The 20,845-nt window shown below is 39.7% G+C and overlaps 1 protein-coding gene across 1 annotated transcript in view; it reads left to right on the top strand.

Moving 5' to 3' along the window:
* LOC593558 overlaps nucleotides 1-20,845 on the top strand; it is a 57,078-nt gene that overhangs the window by 25,082 nt on the left and 11,151 nt on the right. Inside the window, exons 13-28 of the mRNA XM_030988857.1 lie at nucleotides 354-1,150; nucleotides 1,972-2,114; nucleotides 2,865-2,987; nucleotides 3,582-3,724; nucleotides 4,468-4,669; nucleotides 5,071-5,211; nucleotides 5,736-5,816; nucleotides 6,250-6,399; nucleotides 6,677-6,775; nucleotides 7,263-7,440; nucleotides 9,297-10,384; nucleotides 11,162-11,681; nucleotides 12,419-12,537; nucleotides 13,401-13,514; nucleotides 15,208-15,489; nucleotides 18,206-18,364. Coding sequence (XP_030844717.1) covers nucleotides 354-1,150; nucleotides 1,972-2,114; nucleotides 2,865-2,987; nucleotides 3,582-3,724; nucleotides 4,468-4,669; nucleotides 5,071-5,211; nucleotides 5,736-5,816; nucleotides 6,250-6,399; nucleotides 6,677-6,775; nucleotides 7,263-7,440; nucleotides 9,297-10,384; nucleotides 11,162-11,681; nucleotides 12,419-12,537; nucleotides 13,401-13,514; nucleotides 15,208-15,489; nucleotides 18,206-18,364 — 4,339 coding nt within the window. The remainder of the gene's footprint in view (nucleotides 1-353; nucleotides 1,151-1,971; nucleotides 2,115-2,864; nucleotides 2,988-3,581; nucleotides 3,725-4,467; nucleotides 4,670-5,070; nucleotides 5,212-5,735; nucleotides 5,817-6,249; nucleotides 6,400-6,676; nucleotides 6,776-7,262; nucleotides 7,441-9,296; nucleotides 10,385-11,161; nucleotides 11,682-12,418; nucleotides 12,538-13,400; nucleotides 13,515-15,207; nucleotides 15,490-18,205; nucleotides 18,365-20,845) is intronic.

Genomic DNA, 20,845 nt, shown 5'->3' with positions numbered 1-20,845 from the left:
TGATCTTTTTTTTTAAACATTCTCTAAAAGATGTGCCTACAGGTACTTCAAAGTGATATTGAATTTTGAATCGTTGAGTTTTATTTTGAGGAAAATTGGTTCAAATTCATTCTGAATTATTTTTCGTGCTGTAGGTAAGTTGTCGAAGCAGTGTTATAAAAGAAAGAAAACTTTACAGGAGACCACATTCTCTAAAACATGGAAAAGCGCAACTCAAACAACATGGCAGTTGTGGATGTGGGTCAAGAATTTGTGAATTTGTCAAGTTTCTGAACTTTTTATTTTAAAGTGAAATGGAAAGCAAACTGCTAAAGAAATTCATAATTAATTCAGTTTATCTCCTTTGTTTTCAGATCTGAACCTAGTCACCAGCGAGGCCTGGCACCAATGGAAGAAGTACCAGTGACCAGGGCTAGCAACGAGAGACTTCACTCTGCTCCCAGGCGTGAAGAGTCTTCCTACCAACAGAGTGCACCACCAAGGGGTAGGGAACCGCCCATGCATGACAGGGTACCACCTCAGCATGGTAGAATGCCACCTCAGCATGGGAGAGTGCCGTCAGATTATGAAAGGGTACCGCATGGGCATGTTCGGTCACCTTCCGAGTATAGCAGGTCGCCGTCTGAATATAGCAGGTCTCCGTCTGAATATAGTCGGTCACCTTCAGAGCATAGAGGACCGCCAGGTAGGGGACCTCAACCCCAGCAGCAATATGGGAGGGTACCATCCCAGCATGGTAGGGCACCGCATGAAGCAGGTAAGGCACCGCATGGCAGGATGCCACCACCAGGTCATGGGAGGGGGCCACCCCGCCAGGGACAGGCACCGCCACACCAGGGACGAGCGCCGCCACACCAGAGGCAGGATATCGTCCGTGCACCATCCCATCCCGAACAAGGTCGGCCACGGCAAGGTCAAGGTCGAGGGTACCCACCACAAGGCGGTGCACCACATCACCAGGAGAGAATGCCAATTCAACAGAGCAGGGCACCGCAGGAGCACAGCAGGGTACCGCCCAACCAGGGTAGGCCACAGTCAATGCGTGGCAGACCACCGCCACAGCATGATAGCAGGTCACCCTCCAGAGCTAGCACTATGCCGAGAGATATGGAGAGAATTAACCCTGTACAGAGTCCTGAAAGAGGATTGGGTATGAAGAAACTACTTCATGAAATCTCACATTGTCATTGTTTTCTTCTCATTTTGAAGTGTTAATTCTAATCATCTGACGTTTTTGCATGAGCTTAGTGCATCTCTTTGCTGTTTTATTAATCCTATAGGTTCTCTTATGTCTTTTATTATCATATTATTATTATTTATTTGGCCATAAAAATCAGAAATACACAGTATGTACAAAGTCAACATTATAGTAAATACAATTATCTTAGAAATAATAGAGAAAGAGAAGGAAATGAGAAGTAAGGAGAAGAGGAAGAAATGTTTACCTATGGGCCAGGGTTCGCAAAGTGCAAGAACCATTACGATTAATTTTAAAAAACATGTTGAAGGAAATTTCTAAATGCCCTAGTCCACATACCAGATGTATCTCGTCAGAATATTAAGCATATTTGTGTTAAGTTTTTTTAGAGAGTTAAATCAGTATGAAGAAAATATACCCTGACTCTGACGATTCTGTTTTTTTTTTGTGTGTGTGTTTCTTTGCAAGTAAGCTTCTCTTATGCCAATGATTATTCAGTACTTCTGTTATTCATCATATTTTGTCACTTGTAATGCTATGTACCGCAAATCTCTGTGTATAAGACGTACCTTTTTTCCACCGAAAAAAAAATCGAAAGTTGGGGGTGCGTCTTATACACAGGTAAAGTAAAATAAAGGTCCTTTCTTGCTAGTATGAACATGGACCTGGCTTGCTGCCTACGATTTCAGCAAGAAAAAAAAAAGGGTGCATCTTATACACAGAGATTTACGGTAATGGCTTCAATATTTTTGTTTTGTCGTTGGCGTACGTAGATCGCGATTCAGTAGATGCCGCCCCAACGAGACGTGCATACTCCACCTCTTCCACGAGTCTCAATAGGAATGATACTCTCAAGCGACAGGAGCTGGAGAAAGATGACGAGGTTGCGCCATTGCAGCCATTAGGTGCTAGACAGGTAAGATATCCTTTTATTTCATACTTCAATAACAAAAGAAGTACACCAAATCCCTTTATGTTTACACTTAATTCAAGTTTTCTGATTCTATATGTTTTTGTGTCGCCCTTTGGCTGTGATGAAATTTTATAAGGTACTTAAATTACAATCAATAAGGAAGTGCTGGTGATATGACACATGCTGATTAAATTTCTTATTTATTTTGTTTGATGTTAGTTCCGTAAAGATATATTTTGTTCTTTGGTTCCCTTTAAAAATGATTTGATCATCATATTATGAATATAATCTCTTACATTGTAGTTGTAGGTAAGGACATTGGTAACAAGAAATATTCTCTCCTGAATATTATTTTAAATTATGCACAATATGCAGTTTATAAATGTTACGTTAAGAAGGTTGTTAAGGGTTCTGTTTATTACCCACAAACTTTGTTTTTTTAATTCAAGTTGTTGCCAAGATTATTTTTAAGATATGAATGTGTTAGCAAAGAAAACAATACTAAGCTGGAAGAATTGTTGAATATATACTCTAATTTTTATTGTATTGTGTATTGTGTATTTTATTATGTTATGTTTCACTCTTCCATTGAGTTATTAATGTAAATATGTATTAAAATTATGAAAATAAAAACCTCGCTTGAGGATAATGGGAAAAAAGAAACCTCTTACATGTTTGAAGATTCACTTCTTTCTTGTTCTTCTTTCAATCACCCCACGCCCTCTCAAAATACCAACATAAAACAAAAACCAGGCTGCTGCTCCTAAGACGGGCAGATACCGCATGTGGCAGCAGAAGACCCAACAATTTGTTGACCTTTCAACTGGCATCAGGTTGAGGCTCAGCATAGCAGCTGGGGATCTCGTTGGAAAATCGGTAAGTGAATCTCACTTTGTTAATGTTTAAAGATAAATTTGAAGTACAACCATGATCAAAGGTAATGATTTATTCGCCACTTTCATAAAAACATGCAAAGTAAAAGAGTACAAGACGATATTTCTTACAAATATGGATAAGACAATAAAATGGAAAATACACTATTGAAATAAAATCAAAAAGTGGTTAGATCATCAAAAAGTTACAGAAACTTATAGATGATCCTACACAAATGCAAAAACTAACACCAAAAAGAGAGACAAAGAAATAATACAATTGTTTCTTACATAGCGCCTTACCAGTTACAACGTGACTGATCATAGCACTGGCAGTATTATTACCCCAGTCTTTGGTTTCCATTACAATTCTGCACATCACAGTACCCATTCTCCACTCCTATGGGCAGTATTCCAGCTGGTACCTTTTTACAAACACTTGTAATACAACCGCAATGTATTTACATCTATTAAATAATAAGTTTTTAACTATAAAAGTTTTTAATTAATCAATATAATTATTATTTGTCAATCAGATTTGCTGCTCCCATATTTTTCTCTCGATTAATTTTTTTTTTCGTCATTCTTTTTTTTTTAGCATGAGGAGTTGGTCCTGTTCCTGATCCAGCTTAGACGTGACAAGGCCAACCTTTTGTCATGGCTATCCATGATAGACAATGAACTAACCCTGCTCAAGGACCCCAACAGTTCCCGTGCTAACTCTGCTAGACTTAAACCAAGGTAAGACCCGGGGACCTCAACACTTCCCATGCTAACTCTGCTAGACTTAAACCAAGGTAACATAACCATATCAGAAATTGAGCATGTGTTCCTCCACATCTAAAATGGACCCTTATCGTACCTAAAGACGCATACTTGTCACATGGCAGTATAGCTAGAATAAGACCTATGTAGATGTAGGTGTTTATTAGGGACCCAAACAGTTCCAAGACTAATCCAGCTAGACTTAGACCAAGATAAGACTCAACAACACAAACAGTTCCAGTTCTAATCCAGCTTAGACCAAGGTAAGACTTGACAACCAGAACAGTTCCAGTACTATTCCAGGTAGACTTGGACCAAGGTTAGACTTAATAACCCAGACAGTTCCAGTACAAATCCAGCTAGACTTAATAGACCAAGGTAACACTCAGCGACCCAAACAGTTCCTGTACTAATCAAGCTAGATTTAGACCGAGGTGATTAAATCACCAATGTATTGAGGTATGCTGATACAGTCAAACCTTCTTTAGTGACCCCTGTCTACAAAGACAACCTGTCTACAAAGACCAAATTTGTGATTCCCTTGAAAATGTTTTTTCATTGAAACATGTACTAAAGGAACCTGTTCATAAAGCCCACCTACCTATAAAGACTTCTTTCCTTATCTCCCTTGGGTGGTCTTTACAGACAGGTTTTGTATTATCATCAACATTGTCATTGTTACTGACTTCATCTGTATTATTCTCATTATCGTACGATAGGAGCAGCGAGTCTCTTCGGCGTAGCTCCCCAGACCTGAACGAGGATGACAGAGAGTTCTACCAGGAGATCTTGACGGAGAGAGAAGACATCACCAGGGAGCTGGACATTAGCGCCCCTCTCATCAACCTGGTGGACAACCTGGTCAGGATGGGTAGTCTGTATGGCGGGGATAACCACATGATTGCTCAAGAGTTCTATGGGGTAAGTGGATGGTTGGGATGGTGGTGGTGGTGGTGGTGGTGGTGGTGGTGGTGGTGGTGGTGGTGGTGGTGGTGGTGGTGATGATGGTGGTGGTGGTGGTGGTGGTGGTGGTGGTGGTGGTGGTGGTGGTGGTGGTGGTGGTGGTGGTGGTGGTGGTGGTGGTGGTGGTGGTGGTGGTGGGGGTGGTGGTGGTGGTGGTGATGTTGACGGTGATGATGATGATGATGATGATGATGATGTTGTTGATGTTAATGATTGCAGATTACTGAGATGATATTGATGAAACTAACAATAATATCAAAGAGATTTCATGGTTTTCTCATGTGACTTTAGATGGGCTATTCAAATTTTGCCAATTCAATTAAAGATTGACAACTTATGGATATTCTCTCCTCTAACAGGATAAAGTCCAGAAGGGCCTTCCCTACTCTCCTCCCAAGAAGCTTATTGAGTTCTCAAGACGTATGGAGGAAGAGAAACTTGTGCACGATCTGGAGGAAGAGCTGAGACAGTTAGAGACAGCAGAAGATGTAGAACTCCAGGTATGTGACAAATGTTGGATAAGAAATGCTTGATCCAGTTAAAGCCCCACTACACTACTTATAGCTACTTGTATTTGCAAACAATGCCTAATCGGTGTCTGTTGGTCCCCCATGATCCTCTTTTTCTTATGTTAATTGAGAGCTGATTTGATGAGATAACCACCTGTCAGTAACCCTGCAGGGAAGTCTAATCCCCCTGGCAAAAAGTTAGTGTAGACGAGCTTTAAAATATATTGTCAACCTAAAAAAAAAGTGATAATGGTGATGAGGATGATAACAAAGAAGCAAGATGTTCATAGGGATGATAAACTAAATCAATAAAAAATTATAATCACAAAATTGACTCTATAGGTAGCAAGTGCATGTAGTTGACTACCTAACTTAGTTGTGTACCAAAGAGCACTAGCGCATCAACTTGCTAACTACCACTGAGCCATCGGAAATCCTCAAAATTTGAACTGGAAAGTACAGTCATGGTCAGGAGACTCCAGTGTCATTGTGTTTTTCGTTTTGTTCCTTTGCAGGAGAAGTTGGACCAACTCTATGACCTGGACAAGAAACTTCAGGAGATCTCGGCCAGAGTCAGCGTTCTCAAGGATGAGAAGGTGAGTTTTTTTCACTTTTAAAAAATGGCAACATTTGCTCTTTTTTGTTATTGCTACATGTACATATTTCTAGGAGAAAGTTGTGAATATGATAAAGAAATTATAAGATATAAAGATAGAGAAATGATATTGGAAACTGAAGAATATGTGCAATTTTGTTAAACTTCAAGAGACCTCTGCTGAAATCAGCATCCTCAAAAATGATGAAGTGAGATTTGTGCGCGTTCAAATTGGCAACACTCGTTATTTTCTTGTGCTACATAGTCCAATCAAAAGAAAAGGGATGTTTCTGATGATGAAATGTTTATGGACAAAAGAGTATTTCAATAGGTTGTAAAATGTCTCGTTGTATGGAAACAGTGATACGAAATTTCTCTGCTTGTTGTCAATTTAAGGAGTTTAAAGATTTTCCATTTCCTCATTTTTGTTTCAGGATAAGATTGAGAATACCCTTCAGAGGTTAGACCAGCAGATCATTCACGACTGGGACGACAAAGAAATGGTTGCAAAGATAGAAGAGCAGCAGAGACAACTAGAGAGACAGTTAACGAGAGTTAGATTACAACTGGCACAGGGTACCAAGGTGAGAAGTCTGTTTGTTTGTGTTTCTCTTTGTCTGTTTGAATCATAGAAAGAGTGAGAGGGTTCGGAGGAATAGAAGTAAAATAGAGAGACAACTAATGTGTCTGTTTTACTTGATGATAGGAGCTTAAAGAGATCACAGCAGAGAACAGCAAGATAGAGCATAAGGTGGTATTGATGAGATATTGGCATGTCCTATTAAATTCCATTTTTATCATGCATCAGTCTATACTGCCTTTCCATCTATAATGTTTAATATGTTTATGGTTTTATTCTAGGAACTTGAAGAAATCACGGCTGAGAACAGCAGGATAGAGCATGAGGTGGCTCTGATGAAATCTGGGATGGAAGGCGTTAACAACGTTAGCACTCAGAAGGTTAGTTCATCAAAATCAGTGACCTGACACTTGCTCCAGTAAAAGTATCTTTGGGCTAGGGTTAAGGTTAGGGCTAGGATCACAGTTAGGTTCGAGGGTAGGTTTAGTGTTAGGGTTACGGTTAGGGTTAGTGCAAAGATTGCAGTTTGGTTTAAGTTAAAGTTTATTGTTAGGGTTAGGGTTAGTTTTAGGGTTGCAGTTGGGTTTCAGGTTAGGTTAATGTTAGGGTAAGGTAGAGTGTTGGGTCGATCAACAGAGACTATATTTTTTGCAGATACTTAAGATATTTTTTGCATTTATGCACATCAAATAAATTTTTATGCTATTTTCATGTGGAGAGGGAAAATTCCAGCCTAATATCAAGACCATGTCATAGACCACACGTGTATTTTTTTCAAACTTCTGAGTGTATTCATAAATATTTGTCTAATAGATCCTTTTGATTGATTTTTGATGGTTTAAACTTTTTAATTTTTTTTTATTGTAGTCGGCCGACTCAGTGAAGGAGAAACTTCAGATGGAGCGAGAGGTCAACCACGTCCAGTCGGTCATGAACGGTCTGGAGCGCCAGCGGACGTCTCTGGCCAATCAGATGGACACACTGCGCCGCACACAGTCTACAGGTGATAATGAGCAGGAGAATGGGTGGAATGGTTTCTCATTAGGTAAGGGGGATGGGTTCAGGGGTTTGCATGCTGCATGAGTGGTCGAGAAATGGTCACCAGTCTTTGCTGTGTGTGCTGTGCTGCTCAGTGGTCAACTAATGCTTTAACTCTGCAGAGGAGCAAAGCTGAAAATTATTCATATTTCGAAGGAATAGTTCCAATTGTAAGCCTAAAAAGTAATCTTATGAGAGGTTAAGTCCTCTTGTCATTTTGAAAACTCTTACGTACAAGTATACAAAGCACTCTGTTTTCCTAATTTTGCCTTGAGAGATTCTTAATATTTGCTGTGAAACAAAAAACAAAAAATTAGCAGGTATTGGTTGGGGGCGTCTTGATCTCATATTATAAAGAGACTGGTGAGTTATTGTTTTGTCAATGTAATATTTATGTGTCTGCATGCAAGTGTGGTGGAAAAAAAATGGTCTCCACTCTTTGTGTTCTGCTTAGTGTTAAACTAATGCTTTTTTAAGAACGATGAACAAAAAACTGGGGGGGGGGGGGGGGGAGGGGACAACCTCTTGGTGTCAAAAAGAGAGTGGTGCTTAATTGCTTTTCAAAGTAATAGTATCTTTGTCTGCATGTATTGTAAGATGGAGAAGTAATATTAGTCTTTGCTTGCTGTATATTTTTTTGTGTCAGCAATTTTTACTAGAGGGAAAGAATGAAATAAGAGAGAGCAGAAGAGTAGCATCTTTAATTCAGTATAAAAAGATTTCTCATGTCTGCTATTTAAACTAGACACTTGACAATGCTGCATATTCAATTTTACCCATTTCTGAAAAATTACCCACATTTTGTGTCATAAATTAAACTTTTGATGCAGAGCCTACAAAAAATGTATAAATACATGTATGCTGTAAAAAGAGCAAAAATTTCTGCAAACTATATATTTTGCATTAGTGACATACCTTAAAATGTAGATGCTAGGACTGACATGTAACTTGAAAAATGTGCCTTTTCTAATAGTAAGTTTTGTGTCCTCATATAAAATCTGTAGCACTTAATGATTAATGTTTGATATTGCATGCAATCAATAAATGGCAATAACTTTTATCCTGCTGCTTTGAAGAAGAATAATAGCAATTGGAAAATGGCTGTTTTCATTTAGTCAAGATGAATATTTAGTGCGTCTGCCATATGAACAAAGTGATGACTGTCTGTAGAAATGTAAGAATTAAATATTTCATTTGTGCAGGCCGTACTCATTTTAGATTGATACATTTATGATAAGCAAAAACACAACATATTAGCAACGAATTGAATTTCATTGAAGACGCAAGGTAACACTTTGCTTTAAAAGAATTCCGATTAAAAGTCGTGTGGCGTACATTTTTTTTCACTTAAGACAGTTAACTGTGTAAACATACATGTATGTGTAAGAATTTTTTGGGGGCAAAATTTAAGTCAACAATTCATACCTAGTTACTTCTTTTGAACTTTTACGCAGTCTAATATTTCAACACTACACTCTTCACCTATATCTTGCCATTATGTTGTGTATGCATGTCATACACTCCATTGATACTATGTTGCAGTCCTCTTCTTGTCCTCTCTTCTTTTCCTCTCTTCTTTTCCTCACTTCTTTTCTCTTTCTCCAAGCTCTCTATCCTCCTCTCCTCTTTGCCTATCCCTTTCTTCCTTTCTTCTTTTCTCCCATTTATATTGTATAATTGTATTTATGTATTCGGGCGTACCCACTACAAGCTATGCTTTTCGGGTTTCGCGCCTTCTTCCTTGTAATACAAGTTCTTTAATTATATTTATGTTCCTACTTATAAATTGTATTGTTTGGAAGAAAATAAATGTTCATTTGAATTGAATTGAATTGAAAATCATGTAATGCTGTTTTTCTGTAGGTTCCAAAGGCAAGGTGGTCCACCGGAAATCATCCAGGGAGGCACTTCTCTCTGGTCCATACGTTGTGACTGACCTTGACACCCTGAAGACGATGGACATCAGTGCCTTACACACCATGCCCTCAAGCCCAGAGATGATGAACAACTCTTCCACCTACGCAGACACCAACCTTGATGGGTACGGCGATCCTAAGCAAGGTTTCAGCGATCCTCAGCGCGGCTTCAGCGATTCTAAGCAGAGTTTCGGTGATCCTCAACAGAGCTTCAGCGACCCTAAACAGCAGTACCTTGACACGAAGAGAGGACAGCTGGATTCGCCGATGAGTCAAGCGATTAGTCCGGGGGTGTATCCAGCTCAGAAAGGGCAGTTTAACCAGGGGGATCCCATATTAGGGAGTGGCGACTCCTTCCCAAGGTACAATGACTCTTATGATCCAGCCTCAGGGGATTACTACCAAGGCAAGGGTAATCCAGGAGAGGACAGTCTTACCAGGAGGGGGGATCAGGGCGGGTACGACCAAAGAGGGTTCGATCAAGACCAGGGAGGATTTGACTCTGAGAAGTTTCAGGGTGTTGGTTACGACGGTGATGCGTCCCGTCGCGGAGACTTTGATAGGAGCATTGGTGATGCCGGCGGTAACAACGTGAACAATCGTACCAATGACTCCAATATCTCATCAGGACAATCCCCCTATAACATCCCAGCGTTTGACGATGTCATGGGGAACGAGCAATCATTCGGCAGCCCAGCCAGAGTAGATTCCAGTCTCTTTGACAGCAAAGGTGACCCTGAGGCGAGGGTAGCGGAACAAGGTCTCGTCCAGGCACAGTTCACGTCTCCGGCGTACAGTTCCCCTGGCTTCTCTGCCACCCCACCCCAGGGGTCGGTGTCATCGGGGACGGGGAAAGGGTTCTGGTCAACAGATCTGGACACGAAGGAGAAACGCATGTACCCGGAGATTGGACAGGCTCCGTTTGAGGTGGCACAGGAGAAGGTGACAGGGAGGGTAGAGCAACCCTTGATGAAGCAACCCTTGATGGACCCAATACCTCATCCATATGACATGGAGGAAAGCTTTGAACAGAAGGTAAGATGACTGGTACGTTGAGGGATTGAAGAAAGATGGGGATGGGCAGGAGGGAGAGGGAGGGAGGAAGAGATGGAGGGGAGGGAGAGAGAGTTGGAGTAGTGAGGAGGAGAGAGGGAAGGGAGGAGAGAGGAGAGAGGGGAAGGAGGAGAGAGCAAAGGGAGAAAGGAGAGGAGAGAGGGGAGGGAGGAGAGAGGGGAGGGAGGAGAGAGGGGAGGGAGGAGAGAGAGGAGGAAGGAGAGAGGGGAGGGAGGAGAGAGGGGAGGGAGGAGGGAGGGAGGGAGGAGAGAGGGGAGGGAGGAGAGAGGGGAGGGAGGAGGGAGGAGAGAGGAGAGAGGAGAGGGAAGAGAGAGGGGAGAGGAGAGGGGAGGGAGGAGAGAGCAAAGGGAGAAAGTAGAGGAGAGAGGAGAGGCGAGGAAGGAGCGAGGGGGAGAGGAGGGAGGGGAAGGAGAGAGAGTGAGATGGGAAGAGGAGAGGGGGAGGGAAGAGACAGGGAGTGATTGAGGAAAGAGTGGAAGGATGAGGAAGGAGAGAGAGGGAGAGAGAGAGATGAGGGAAGAGAGAAAAGGAGGGATGAGGAAAGAGAGATAGGAGGGCAGGAAAAGATGAACTGGTAATATTTTTTTCTCATAGGTTGCAGTGTTATAAAGTGCCAAATCTCAAAGATTAGCATGTTTGACATTTTAGATCAATTACTTGTGTGTATCAGCATGAAATGATAACTTATTTGACTTTTGATTCAACAGAAACAATTTCATGATTTTACTCCATCTATAGCCTGCTGAAGATGTGCAGCCGCCCCCGCTCACATCACCCGAAGTAAACTCGGACCTCACACCCGTAGGACTGTTCCACTATACCTCGCTCTCACCAAAGAGCTTTGATGCCCAGCCCACCAAGAAACAATTCTCCAAACAGTCCCTAGACCATACCCAAAACACCTTGCCTGACTATGCAACGCAATCCCACGACGGTTACAAATCCCCTCTGAACGTTACAAGTAACAGCGCACCCCTGTCATCGCAAGTGGGCAGTGCCTACCAAGATGGGAGCTACTTTGATAATGCACCTCTAGGCAATTCCATTGCAAATGCGGGGGATTCCAGCAATCTGGAGGGATCTGCAACACTGCCATATACGAGCAAGCGGTGGGAGGAATACGCCAGCCAACCGCAGTGGGACTATGGTATCCAAGACGACCAGGCCCCTCCCTCTGAGTCTTCGTACAGATCGGACGACAGCAAACAACCAAAGGAACGCAAAACATCGTTGTACGGACCAACACCATTCAGAAAGAGTAAGAAATATATAAGGCATAGCTGCCAATCATTCCTATTTTGGAGGAATGATTCCTACTTTTTAAGCCTTCAAGCTATAATTGTTCTAAACCTAGATTCCTCTCTTTCTCTAAAATATTCTGTGTGAAAAGATAATAATAATAATAATAATACTCAGTTTTTATATAGCACTTTATTACAATCACAATCACAAGCGCTTCCAAACTTGGAGATTATTACTCAGGCTTTAGCTGTGCTGCCATTACAGCGCTCTAGCATTTTAAGGAATTAATTCCTGCCAGGCACCCATTTATATCACCTGGGTTGAGTGTGGCAAATGTAGATCAATGTCTTTCCAAAGGACATTAGTGCCGTGGTGGGTCTCGAACCGCGAACCTTGTGATCGACAGTCCAGTGACTTAACCACTCAACCACTCTATAACATAGACTGTATTCCTAATTTTGCCTTTGCAATTGCATTAGCTTGTCTAGTACAACAAACCACCATGCAGTGAAACACTAGATTGACTCACTAGAGCTCTTAGCGAGAGTCTCGTGTTTCAGCACATTTTGTGAATTTTATTGTGGCGCTATCATTCCCATTTTCCTATTTGTATTAAAAAATCCCCATATATAATAATGGTTATATCTTTTTTTGAGCATGGTTTGCAATTACACCACACCTGTCGAAAGAATATGTGGTGTAAATGCAATTCTTGCTCAAATCTGTCTCTTTCCCTCCATTCTTTCTTTATAGCATCTTCCATTGACCCCATGAGCAAGACGATACCGGGTTTCTCATCCGTGAGTGCGGTGACGAGGAGGAGGAAACCAGGACTGGACGAAGAGAAGAAGAACAGAAGGAAATCTGCATCGGTGAGAGAGGGATGGGCAGAATCTTTGACCCTTTCAGGATAGGATCTATTTTTAGGGCTAAATTAATCATTAATTGTTCTTTGAATTAGTAACAATAATATTTTTCTTTTATCGCGTCAATATCAAAATAAAATGCAATGTCTCTGAAAAGAATATGGGCGAGAATGTTGTCAGAATGTTGACAAAATAGTCAGTTTTTATTAAAACAACAAAAGATAAATACCCTTTCTGGATAAGATTTATTTTCAGGGCTAAATTGATCACATATCATTCTTCAAATTGGTAACAATAATATTTTTCTTCTATAGCGACAATAACAAAAAATAAATTGCAACGTCTCTGAAAACAATATACATGGCGAGAATGTTGTCAAAATGTTGAAAAAATACTCAGTTTCTATTAAAATACAAACAAACAATTATTTTAATCTCTCAACATGTTGCCAATTGAAGGATCTTAAAACTCATCTTCCTTTTTGAAATTCCTAGCATATTTTTAGGGCTTTGAATTAAAAGTCGTTGAGCCAAACCTCGAAATGTGGAATAATTGTACAGTTGTGAAAGGGTTAAAAAAAATGGAAAAGGAATTTCTCCAAAATATAAAAATTCTAGATTTTTGATGAAGTATATCTACATTTCATACAATAATCATACAGCGGGAATTAAATGTATACTAAATTGTTTAAAAGATGAACAGCTTTTAGAAGATAATTTCTGTAGATAGGGGGGGGGGGGGGGAATTAATGCCATATTTTTGTTAAATAAGTTGAGAATAACTTGCAAATAAAATTACCAAGTTGCTGATTTTTTAGGAATCTTTAAATTGATTATTATTATCGATACCATCATTATTGCAAATTTTAGGAGCGTCTGTTGAATTCTGGTAGTCAATCCTACTCGGAGCCTCGGCGTGATGCTTTCTCAGATACAGAGATGGAACCTTCCCCTGTCATGACTATCAAACCAGGCAAACCTATAGTAAGTAATCAACACCTATTCTCACACTCGTTTCATGTTTACTAATACCATGGATTGCCATTTGGTCCACTGTCGGTCCGCTGCTAATTTTCGCTTTGTACACGTCTCAGTTTATCTCATAACCTTTTGGGCTGCAAACTAAGAAACTTTTGCGACCTGACATTTTGGTAAATCGTTTTAGCAGGAAAAAAAATTCCTGAAATTTCAATGTGGTGATTAGGTTTGTATCTCATGGCATTACATTTTTCGAAACCGGTCCCCTCATGTAATACTGTATGTGAAAGCTTTTGGCTTTACAGAAAGTGTTTTCATCCACTCGGTCTAATATTCATTGGTCAAATAAATCTGATAAAAATGTAACAGTGATTTGTCATGGGGCCTGAATTTATAATCATAGTATGCCGGACATGAAAAGAAAGCAGCCTCATCGGTCAAAATAAGAAATTTAACGCTTGTTCAGATGTGATGGGGTAAACTAATGCAAAAAAACTGCCAGTTTTTTTTTCTTTGTCAATGAATGGCAAATGCGCGCAGCAAAGGTCCTGTACATTTTCACAGAGTTCTGTGCTATAAGATTCAGAAATGCAAAGCTATTTCACCTTACGTCATCATAAAAAACAAAACGCTGCAGTTGTGCTGCATCATGTCTCTGAACGATCCTTTAGCCTGTTTTGAATGCGAGGAACTGATTACATGACTGTACTTCACCACATTCAGACAAATTCTGGGCTCTCTGCATATAATAAAATCAGTTTGAAAGCAGATAGATTTGGTAAAAAAAATTAGAATTCATAAGACAAGCTGGGTGGCAATGGATCAAATGGCAACAACGCACTAATACATGGTCCCCAATATATTACCTTTCATCTGCACTTAACACATGTACATGTATACAAATATGTTTTGTAATGTGATAAGCAGTAAATTTGTTATGATATTTTAAACTGGAAATCATTATATTTTGAAATACTATATAGCTGCAATTTTTGATGGCAAACAAAATGGCATAAACAAATTCACTTTCATTGAATTTGGGGTTTTGAAAATCAATGTATTGAGCGATTATTGTCATAGTCCTGACTTGGGAAAAGAGATTAAGTGCAATTGAAATTGCATTAAAAAATATATGTAATCCTCAGTTTCATGTCACCATATAGTATGACTTATGATAGCATGCACAAATGAACATGTAAGACCGATTTTATCCCAAAATGTGTGTATTTTGATATTGAAGTATTACAATAACCTACATGAATAGAATGATTTTTGTATTTGGTCATGTTCATGCATGTACAGTAGAGATCATAGGCAAGTACCCATGCGCCCGCGGGATTACCCGCTGGTTTTTACAGAAAATCTGAATTTCGCCCGTGCAAACTAGTGCAAATGCTCGTGGGCGCCGATGGGAACTTGCCCGCGATCTCTACTGTAACTTTACATGTAGGTTACGATCCTCCGGGGTGTTAATTTCTTGCAACACGCCCTTGGTGATCGAATCGTTTGTTATGCATTACTAATCCTATTTTATATTTGAGTTTTGTATGCTTGTCTGAATATACCCTGTTCATAAACCTAACTCATTTCATGATATTCATTTTTACTTCTCCCTCCTCCCCCCTCATCACACCCCTTCCCCTGACCCCTTCACGCAAACTCCTCGATTTACGATAACCCCTTGTGTCACGATCCCCAGTCACGGCTGAAACGCCAAACCAGTGCTTCCCAAAGGCTTATCCGATCAGCACGAGCAAAGTCATTGCCCGGAAACATCAACCTCCCCTCTTCCGACAACGGTACCGGCGAGGACCCCTCCCCCAGCCACCAACCCCTCCCCGCCCCAGTCCAAACCCCCTCCACATCCCTCCCGCCTCAGCCCCCTTCCCCCTTGCGGGATGACGTTTTCGCTGGCGGGCAGAAGAAAATTCACACTTTGGACGGGACGATAACTTATAAGCCGTCTTCCGTCTGGGAAAAGGCATGCAAAGTTTGATTTTACTTTTGTTTTAATGGTCTGCCATTTTGCTTGTCACCGTTTACTGTGCTTCATTAACGCATGCAGAAGTTTTGCTTTCCGGTATGCCGTGCTCCATTTACCATAGAAAAAGGGATTTGTTGGAAAGCTGTTTGCTGTGTTGCTCTGTATATTTTTGCCATCATGGTTGTTTTAACGTGCATGCTGGTGTGGGGCTTGCTCATAGTGTGTGTCATTTTTTCTTTTTAACTTTGTCCTTTTGTTCACACCACATTCCTGTTCTTTGTTTTTCCATTGAAGTACCCCATGTTCTGATCTGACTGCGATACTTTAAAAAAAAATGCAGTCACCATTCAATATGATGATTTGAAAATGTAAAATCTTCCTGAATGATGTTGAAACCATCTAGCCATATTATATTAATATAAATAAATAGTCTCGAGGTATATGATGTGTTTTCAGTTGGGGAAAGGCGCGATTAGCTGCAATTTTTTTCTCCTGATGTGGCACTTTTACAGACCGGAAGAAATGAAATACCTAACAACTATAACATCACTATCCACATAAACATGTTGGACCTCAAACATTGTTGCCTTTTGATTCTGTAACGTTTCGTCTCATTTGTTTGCAGTTTTTTTTTCTTCAGGATTCTTGTCAAATTCTTGGTCATGAGTGTAGTCATAAGGCGTGCAAAGTACTTTACCTTCAAGCATACATGTATACCACATTTCTCCTTCTTCTTTTGTGGGTTGTGATCCGTGTAAAGTTTGTTGCATTTGTCTTTGAAAAGAATCTGTCCAAAAGTTTCTCGAAACAGTAGGTGATTATACATGTAGCTCCAGGAATGATTATGATGAGGTTTGGGAAATCATTGTAACTTGTCAAAATAACAACCATATTAATTTGTGAAAAAATAACTCATATGTGACATGGGAATGCACTGCACTTATTCATAAAGGTCATAATGATATGGGTCCAACCTTCTCTGTATTTGCGTGGGGTAATCTGCATGTCTCATTTTACATCTTACTTTATGCTTGTTAAACCATTTCTTATCCTAAACATCTGCATTCTGGACAAACTTGTGGGTGTATAACAATAATAATAATAATAATAATAATCTGGATTTATATGGCGCTTAATACTTAAAACCGTCTCTTAGCACTTTGCAGTTATTATTCGCGGTCATTGTTTTCATTCACACACAATGTGCATCATCTCCACTCCCTGGGGAGTATTCTGACCATTTGGTCATTGTGAGGGCACATTGCATTTACTATTAGTGACAAAGGCTTTTGTCATCCTAAAAGATCCCCTTTACTCTCCTGGGTATGGAGTGGCAAATGTAGATCAATGCCTTGCCAAAGGACTTTAGTGCCGTGTCAGGGATCTAACCCGCGACCTTTGCATTTCAAGTCAAGTGCTTAACTACTAGACTAGGACACCACTATAAATAAAAGGAGTTGCATTTCATTCCATACTTTGGGTCTTACATACCTGTACATGTAATAGGGATGTACAAGCAAGTGATAAATCTTTGAAAGTTAATTTTCCCCTAGTAATGATGTTTTATACCATTTTCATTCTCAAGTTCAGCATGAATAAAAGAAATCAAAGGGGACTATAAATAATTGTGTCATCATTCCTATTCCAATTTATAGACGGCGAACATTTATATATTTTTTCTTCATTTTTTACTTTAATAACTAACATAATGATTTTAAAACCTGCTTTATCCTGGCCTGTATTACTGTTTATCACAATTGGAGACCTTGCGGATCTACCTGTACTTGCACATGTATCATCATCATCAGCCACATTGTTTATATGTCATATAAATTAATGCCTTTAACCTGTCTTTTAATGATATTTGGAATCTTGCATTGAAAAATTAATAACAATCCTGAAATTTCCTTTCTTGTTTGTAATCTAGTTGGTGTGGGTTCTATCTCATTTCTGCCAGTGCTCAACATTCATTGCACAACTCTTTTTTGTTTTAAAGCCTAATGGTGTGCGCTCTTACTAAATTGAATTTTAAATGTGATTGGATATGGTTTAATTCCACAACTTACATCATTGCGGCTAGAAGCTTAATGATACATATTTTGTTTAAAAGCCTAAGGGTGTGTGCTCTAACTAGACCAATTTAAATTGTGAATGGAGAAAGTTTAATTCCAAACGTACAGCATTGCAGCTAAAAGCTTACAAATTTTGAAATCACAGATTAATTATTTCTTTTCAAATTAAAATATAGAGTGTACACTACAGTATCTGTTTTTGTTGGAGAAATTTTCTCACTTAATTTGAAGTTTGATTGATGTTAGATTTGAAGATAAGAGATTTTAACAAGCAGGAAGCTGACAGTACTTCTTAAAACTCCTCGCAATAACTTGATAAATCGATTGGAATAGGATAAGATGAACTATTTTTAGAAAAACATTATGAAAAATATTATGAAAATATGACAAGAGAGTTGAAAATTCAAATCCGTAAAGCTCTTGGTATCCTTTGCATGTTGGTAGAAGCTTGAAATAGGTATACCTACATGACATTATCATAAATTCAATAGAAAAGGGTTTGAATGAGCCTTGACTTTTGTGTGCAAGTTCCACTGAATACCTGGAAATAAATGTAAATGGACCTGAAACAATATTAAAGCAGAGTGTTTGAGTTTTTGAATCGTGTTATAATTTAAATCTTGTTTCTGGTTGTTTGACAGGCTTTGGTAAATGACCTTCCCATGGGTGACCTCCAGAGGGCACTAAAGACCAAGGATGAGGAGGTGGAAGAGGAGGAGCAACGGAGGAGGAATTTCAACTACGTCTACCAGAGCGATTTGAAGAATGTTGAATTTGATGAATCGACAGGCGGAGGATTGGTGAGTCAAGAAAAAGCAACAAAAAAAAGAAGCAAATTAGCCGAGTGTTTTTAATATTTGTAGGATAAAAGAATGGTAAATGTTGATAGAGGAGGTGGTAATACTGCTTGAAATAGGTAACTATGGTGATGTTAGAGATCTTGTAGGTGATGATGATGATGGTATTGATGATGACGAGAAAGGAGGAAGGATGGTGATGATGATGGTGGTAGTGGTGATGGTGATAAAAGTGACGATGGTGTCTGATGATGATGATGATGATGAAAATTGTGGTTATGATGGTGGTGATGATGATGATAATGGTGATGGTGATGATGATGATGATGGTGATGAAGATTGTGGTTGTGGTGGTGGTGATGATGATGATGGTGATGATGATGGCGGTGGTGGTGGTGGTGGTGGTGGTGGTGGTGGTGGTGGTGGTGGTGGTGGTGGTGGTGGTGGTGGTGATGATGATGATGATGATGATGATGATGATGATGATGATGATGATGATGATGATGATGATAGTGGTGATGGTGATGATGATGATGATGATAGTGGTGGTGGTGGTGGTGATGGTGATGATGATGGCGTTGATAATGATTGTATTGGTGGCAGTTGTGATGATAGTGATGATATTCAGATTAAATAGTCAACAGTTTAAAAAGTGAACGGAGGAGCAGGGCAACATGTGCCCTTCTATAAGAGATTTGACATTCATGTAATACTGTCGTGTTTAGATGATAGAATTAGTCCTTTTTGATGTTGCTTCTTAGTAAAGAGATCGAGTTCAGAGTGTTCACCTACGATAAAAATAGGAATAGAGCTTCAACTGTGAGTTATTGAATGTTTGTGTGTATGGTAGTAATTATGGTATAATTGTTCAGTATACTCCAAACTTATAGATATCTTCATTATTTTGTACTGTTGCCAGGCTTATCAGCAGAATGAGACTTTTCTCACTCTCAATAAACAAAATTCTTTAAGCCTGTCCGCACTAATTTTGCCAGGAGGGATTAGCCCTCCTTGCCGTTGTCACTAACAGGTGGCTATCTCATCAACTCAGCTCTCAATTAACATAAGAAAAAGGGGATCATAGGGGGACCAACGGGCATCGATTAGGCACCGTTTGCTATATAGAGGGCGTAAGTAGATACAATTAGTGCAGACAGGCTTTAAAACAAATTCCAAGTTACTTGTAGTTTCATTATAATCCTTTGATGTGTGTGATTTCAATTTCCCTATGGTAGTACATCTACTGTACTACCAGGATGCCGCATGCATACAGGCGGGCCAAGAACCGCTTTCTGCGAGGTTGTTTCATGATCTCGGCAGACAAGCTACACCTCCCGGCGCATCTCTTCACGGTTAGCTGCTTGCCGCACGGCATGCCAGGCTTGAAGTGAATATGTTTGTGTCTGTGTGCGTGTTTGTAATTGTGTTTTTACAGACGTGTACCAACCAGACATGATTATTTACGTCTGGGGACCGACCTTTAATAACGTCACCATCCGAAAGACGTGACTTGGTTTTGAATCGGGGTATGCCTGAGCGAGTTTGTAGGCTAAGACAGTGGGTTGAGCAAGTGAACGTGCCGCTAGACCACCCCACATCTCACAAAACTTTAAGACATCTCTCTGCACCAGGAGTGTCATTTTTGGCAGACATGGCGCATTATTATTATTATTATTATTTTTGAAATATTTGTAAATATTGAACTTTGAAGGGATATTTGTACCTTTTGGGTGCATGGCATGTTTGCTGTGTTTGGGTATACAGGTTGTAAACTTTGTGAGCTGTTTAAATGTGAAGTAATTTGAATGAATTCATGGATCTGATGTATGAGTTCAAGGAACATCATGCACAGTTGTTGTTTATTGTTACTGACCTGTAATTACTTTCCAGCAGTAAATTGCTCTTTCTGCATTTTTTCTACCAGCTCGGTCTAATTTGACTGATTTTCACCCAAGTTGGCAGCCACATGAATGAATAGATATGGTTGAGTTTTGAGTGTAGAATTTATAGTATTTTCATTCAAAAGATAATGTACATCTTATATTATGTATTACCCCACAAATATGTGGCACCATCTGTCCGTGTAGACATGTTTTAACGATGATTATTACGCATGTTGTACAATCTCAGTCTTACAAGATTATTAAATGCACATGACTTGATGGACATGAACACTATTTGTCTGGAATTATGGCGTGATATGTATTAAGTGCACCTACATGTTTGTATCAGGTGATACATCGCCAGGTTTGACTATGTCCGAGTGCATGATGTTATTTTCAAGAGATTCCTGTACTTTGTTTATTTGTGTGTTTGTTTGTTGGGATGTACATGACATGTATACAGCAGTATCATAACAAACACACTTACCATGCTAAAGCTGAGTTAGCTCATATGTCCATGTTTTCTATACCGGGTAGTCAGAGTCAGAGTCACAAGTAATTGTCTTTTCTTTTAACAATATAAATTCAAAATTCATAGTAT

The sequence above is a fragment of the Strongylocentrotus purpuratus genome, unplaced genomic scaffold, assembly GCF_000002235.5.
Source record: "Strongylocentrotus purpuratus isolate Spur 01 unplaced genomic scaffold, Spur_5.0 spur5_scaffold_18, whole genome shotgun sequence".
In the NCBI taxonomy this organism is placed as follows: Eukaryota; Metazoa; Echinodermata; class Echinoidea; order Camarodonta; family Strongylocentrotidae; genus Strongylocentrotus; species Strongylocentrotus purpuratus.
The sequence above is the reverse complement of the archived record's forward strand: the minus strand, read 5'-3'. Positions and strand labels throughout refer to the sequence as shown.